The following is a 5,666-nucleotide window of genomic DNA, read 5'->3' as shown; positions in this document are numbered from 1 at the left end:
TAACCTGACTTCTGGCCAAACTTTAGGAAGGTGTAAGGCCTGTGTGTGTGATGAGGAAGTACCATCTGCTATGTTGTACCATCCTTCACATTTGCTAGGCGTGTACATGGTAATAAATGTAATGATAAATCCTGGACCGGAGCTCAATTGTCAATGAGGAGTATGATGAAGCTCTGGAAGCTTAAATACCAGCTGCCTTGTGTGTAGGGCTCCCTCCGGTCATTTTCACTCCGCATATAAAGATTTGTCCGAAGTCGAACATCGTAAAGTTTGACCATGTTTTGCGTCATGAATTTAATTTTCATATTGTATAACTTTAGTATGATAGATGTCGATATATTTTCATATAAACATGGTCGAACTTTACAAAGTTTGACTTCAGACAAATCTTATATGCGGAGTAAAAAGGACCGGAGGGAGGGAGTACCATCTTCCACATTTGCTAGGCGCGTACATGGTAATAAATGTGATGACAAATTTGAAACGGACCTCAATTGTCAATGAGGAGCATGATGAAGCTTTTGAAGTTTGTACTATGTACTCCCACCATTTATATTTGTTACTACTAGGCCTGTAAATGGTAATAAATGTATGGCAAATCCTGAAACTGGCATCGGGCGTAAATGACAAGTAGTACTGGTACCATCTTGTGCACATGCAAAGCATAACTGGTCATTGGCCAAATTCACACTTCTTTGATTTCCATGATCCTGCTGTGAATTCAACCAAAGCACAGGATTACATGATCCTGATGCAGGCCTGCAAGGCAAGGCAGAGGGAGTAATAGTGCTCCGGCAGCATTTTGGCCTTCCCTTTGGCCCTTCTATTTTGCAGGTAGCAGCAAATCAGATTCCATGGGATCCTATTTGAAATGAGAGAAGAGAACTTGTTCCTGTGGGAAATGAGGTGATTCATGTGAAGTTCATGTGTTCCAAGCAGAGGCCCATAGATATCGACACGATCATATTTTTTCTTTTCTCTCTGATGAAAGTTGGTCGAAAATTCGTGTTCGAAGAAAAAACCCTAGACATCGACACAATCATAGTTTTCCTCTTTCTGATGATGATGGAAGGTGGTTGAATCCGCCGGTTTCATTGACAAAGGCACCAGCACAACCATAGATAAAAGACATTATATATGTCAATGGAGGCCGGTAAGCACCGGGACAAGCACAAGGGCAACGCTGGGGCAAGTAAACACAGGATTACACCATTGCAACCACCATGATTAGTTTAGCCCCCACCGCAAGAAAGTGCGTCAGTTTGGAGACCTTGGGGAACGATGGCATAATGCGGCAGTTAGGTCCCATGACAGCGGCCCGGACCACGTAATAAACAAGGGTTTAGCCATGGGTGGGTGACATCAGGCAAAAGCCGTTTTCATCGGACGGAGACGCCACAAAAGCCACACCACCATTAGGATATGCATGTTTATTACTAGCTGGGTAGAGAAGAGAAGAGAAGAGAACCCAACCAACAGCAGGAGAGGCTTCAGGAGGTTGAGGACTCTGATAGGGACAGGAAAGGAGAAGAACACAGCAGCTGAGAGTTCAAGAAAAGGAAGGCTTCAGCTTTGAATGTGTGATGACTTACAGCTTGGGACACACAGCGCAAAAAAACACATTCAAATGCACAAAATGGAAATTCCTGCACAAACCACCAGCACCTAATTATGTACACCCATACAATTCCCCGGGAGGAAAAAGGAAGGAAAATTTTGCTCTCCCTACATTTTACATTTACATTACAAAGGCGGAGGACGCCGGTCGAGCTGAAACCTGCGGTCAGCGTATATGGTTGGCGGCCTTTTTTCACGCAGACCGTCTCCGAGAAGTTGCTGAACAAAATGCCGCACGTGCGTCCCGGCTCCAAGAGCTTTACACCTTTTTTCTTTGCCTCTTGGTGGGATGGTGTACCAAGAAACAGAGCCTGGGTGGCTCCATCTCCAGGTTTTTAAGCTCATACCTGGAATAATAAGAAAAATCATGACATTAGACATGAAGGATTCCGCGGTGTATAATATAATGATCTCGGAGATCTCAAAATCAGAGCTTGCTTTAAGAAATTGTAATAGTAGTCCTTTAGAACCAAACCACCACAAACAAACTTCAGCAAGAAGGCCTGCTAAGAATTGCTTTAAGCTTTATAAATATGCATATCACATTTTCTTTTGCCTACCAGCGCTAGTTCGATTCTTAAATAAGAAAGAAACATGGATGCAGATAGGAGGGAACAAATTACAGAGGAACTTACTCTTGGGAGCACTGCAGCTTCAACAAACTCCTCCGCGCCAATGCCATGAGCTGTGTGGCGACATCCTCCACTAATTTACAATCCATATAGACCTACCTACTGAACATGGTCATGACTTTGGAAAAATCGAGTTACTTCTCTGTACAACTGCTCCCCTTCGAATGGCTTGGAGACATAGCCATCCATTTCACATTTCAAGCACTGCTCACATGTTGCCTGGATAACATCTGCCGTCATGGCCAATATCGGAGTTCGCCACCTCCGAACGTTAGCACATTCTGGTGGCGCTTCTCCGCGTTCTATCCGCTCATTTAGCTCTCGTTCCATCATTCTGATCCTCTTGGTGGCTTCAAACCTGGAAAAAAATGCATGATAAAACTTCAGTAATTTATGACTGGCAGATTAATACTCGAAGGAAATGGTGAGCAGCCACTTAAAGACTTACCCATCCATTTCTGGCATTTGTATGTCCATGAAACAAGCATCAAAACTGTGAGGTGGTTTTAGCAATGCGATTGCTTTCTTCCCACTGTCTGCACAAATTACTTCTGCACCATACTTCTTGAGAGCACCAGCAGCCACTTTAAGGTTCACAACGTTGTCGTCAACCACAATGATTTGCCTCTTGTGAAGAAGGCTACCCAACGCTGAGTTGCCAACGACTCCATTCTTTCCATTCACCTTATCTACTCCGCCCAAAGCCCGCCTTAGTGAAGCCTGAAGCATACTTGCACGAAGCGGCTTCATGATTACATTCAAGTTATGCTCCCTCGATATATTTGAACCGCTCTTGATAGAATTAGTAGGGTTCTCCAAAAGGAAGAGCTTCGGAGGGTCTGACTGATCTTTGCTCCGCAGTTTGCTAAGCAAATGAGGCATTGAATGGGATTCCTTCATCCAGGTTTCCTTGTCAACTAGCACTAGCCTTGTAACTAGTGATGCGCAGTTCATCTTAGGAATAACTTGGTTTACATCAGTGGTCAATTCCGTTTTGACTCCAAGCCTTTGCAAATGGTACTTGGTAACCTTGGCACGAACCGGCTTATGATCAACTACCAATGCATTTATCCCTTTAAACCCTGGCGATTTGTTAGCATTTGCATTGGAGCGTGCCTTCGTAAGCACTGCAGTGAAGGAGAAAGTAGAACCAACATTGGGTATGCTTACATACCCAATCTCCCCCTTCATGAGATGAACCAGGCACTTGCTGATGCTTAACCCGATGCCAGTGCCCCCATGGATGCGGGCAATGGATGGACCAACCTGCATGAAAGGCATGAATATCCGGGATTGGGCTTCAGGCGGGATGCCGACGCCGGTATCTTCAACAGATATTATCAATCTTATTGTTTCAGGCATGATGGGAGCAAAGGTCATCTCAGACAAGTGTAAATCCGTATTGAAAAGTTGGAAGCTCTGCCAACTCTGCCTTCTGTTAGCTACCTGGTAGCCACTTAAGGTGTTGTAGGTGTTGTTTGTGTTTTGAAATTCTGTTTCCACCTCTAAACAACTCATGACCTCTTCGACGACATGAACTGTCAAGTAGATATGCCCTCTTTCTGTAAACTGTGAAAAAAAGATAGAAATCTTCAGCCAACAAGTAACAGAACACATATAAATAATGAACATTCATAACAACATGCTTTGTATTTCTATTTGCACTATTCACGTATATTAATCATCTTACTTTTATGGAGTTCCCCATGAGATTTGTAATGATTTGCCTCATTCTACCCGGATCGCCAATAAGTGTTTGTGGAACTTGATCAGAGACATACACTGCCAACTGCTCACGTAGCACGTAAAGATAAAATCATGAAAAATGAAAATGGTTAGTGCATTCCAACAAAATACACCAAAACTGCACTGCAAGAATCTACTCTGGAATTACCTCCAGTCCTTTCTCCTGAGCTTTTCCACAGAAGAGAGACAAGATGTCATCACAGACTAGTCTAAGATCAAAGGGCACTGCCTCAAGCTCGAGTTTGCCAGCTTCTATCTTCGCCTGATCAAGAACCTCATTTATGAGGGACACTAAAGCTTTTCCGCTGGCTTGGGCTGTTCTAACATAGTCTTGCTGCGTTGCGTCCAGATCAGTATCCATGAGCATTTGGAGCATTCCTGAAAAAAGTGGCGATTGCTTAAATCCCTTCAGTCAGAAAATAATGGAGTATACATTATGGATTAGATCAATCACACACTTACCTAAAACCCCATTCATTGGAGTTCTGATCTCATGTGAAACTGTAGCCAGGAACTGCAAACAAGCAAAAGAAGGGCATGGAATGAGAAAAAAAAATCAGTTAGACAAGCAGTATAGGTTGTGTAGAGAGATTACTAACCTGTGACTTGGCAACATCTGCAGCTTCCGCACACTTCTTGAGCTTCTTCATAATTTGAAGATCATCTTCAACTTTTGCGATACGATGCACAGTAGCATAAAATATATGTCCAATGAGCAAAGCAATCACATAAGCCCCTAACGAATATGTTATTGCAAGCCATGGCAATGGTGGCTTTTGCATGAACCTGTTGAAGAGGAATATGTCACATGAACAGTTGTTGTGTTTTACAGAGAAGAAGGGAGAGAACAGGACACATGGGCAGTACTACGTCGAATGTATCCATACTGCAGAGTCGATAAAAGGCAAGAGCGACAAATCAATCACCTGCAATGCATCTCATGCCGCCTAGATGGATCGCCAAAGTTGAGCGTGCTATTATGGTACATCCCACTGCCTGTATCATCCGAACCATACATGCTGATCGGCTTGTCATTGGTAGTATCATACACATTCACCATGATGGACTGCTTCCCCGCGAGCTGATGAAGCAACTTGTCGACGAGCGCTTCTATGTCAAATATGCCACCTAGATAGCTGCTTGCAAGCAAAAAGCAGCCAGTTAGAGATTCTGTTGCATACTCACATATGGCTGGAATAGGATACTCTGATGCAGACTTTACCCTATGGCGGCTTGGACGCGCTCCTGCTGCCTCGCATTCGCGGGGGGCTCGGACTTGTACACGGAGTACGTCAAGATCACGCCGAGGCGGCCGTTGAGCAGCTGGAAAGGAGCAGTTAGAACACCCTTCCCGGATTCTCTGGCTCGTATTATGTTCTCGCGATCGTCCTGCAGAAAAGCAAGCCAAATGCACTTCTGTTAGCATCAAACAATGTTAACTCAGAACCAACGATTATTCCTCATCAGAGTAGAAGAATCCCAAGATACTAACAAGTGACCACACCGTAAGTTGGTAAAAAAAATCATTCACTGTCAGTGGTAAAACACTGCTAGTAGCAGCAGCGCTGGCTGGGCTGGGCTGAGCTGTAAAACCACATGAGGAGCACCGAGAGGTGCAGCTTTATACGGCCGGCCGGGCCTAGGCTAAAAAGGATAAATCTAGCTTAGCTA

General features: G+C 44.2%; 1 protein-coding gene across 1 annotated transcript in view; it reads right to left on the bottom strand.

The window, feature by feature from the left end:
* Positions 1–1,542: 1,542 nt before the first annotated feature.
* Positions 1,543–5,666, bottom strand: part of LOC119270118 (probable histidine kinase 3) — a 5,796-nt gene continuing 1,672 nt past the window's right edge. Inside the window, exons 3-11 of the mRNA XM_037552089.1 lie at positions 5,218–5,384; positions 4,922–5,131; positions 4,595–4,781; positions 4,458–4,509; positions 4,144–4,373; positions 3,940–4,038; positions 2,698–3,818; positions 2,253–2,607; positions 1,543–1,964 (exon numbers count right to left, since the gene is read on the bottom strand). Coding sequence (XP_037407986.1) covers positions 2,349–2,607; positions 2,698–3,818; positions 3,940–4,038; positions 4,144–4,373; positions 4,458–4,509; positions 4,595–4,781; positions 4,922–5,131; positions 5,218–5,384 — 2,325 coding nt within the window. The 3' untranslated portion in view covers positions 1,543–1,964; positions 2,253–2,348. The remainder of the gene's footprint in view (positions 1,965–2,252; positions 2,608–2,697; positions 3,819–3,939; positions 4,039–4,143; positions 4,374–4,457; positions 4,510–4,594; positions 4,782–4,921; positions 5,132–5,217; positions 5,385–5,666) is intronic.

This window comes from Triticum dicoccoides, chromosome 3A (assembly GCF_002162155.2).
Source record: "Triticum dicoccoides isolate Atlit2015 ecotype Zavitan chromosome 3A, WEW_v2.0, whole genome shotgun sequence".
NCBI classification, from domain to species: domain Eukaryota; kingdom Viridiplantae; phylum Streptophyta; class Magnoliopsida; order Poales; family Poaceae; genus Triticum; species Triticum dicoccoides.
Note: the sequence above shows the minus strand (reverse complement) of the source record. Positions and strands in the feature narration are given on the sequence as shown.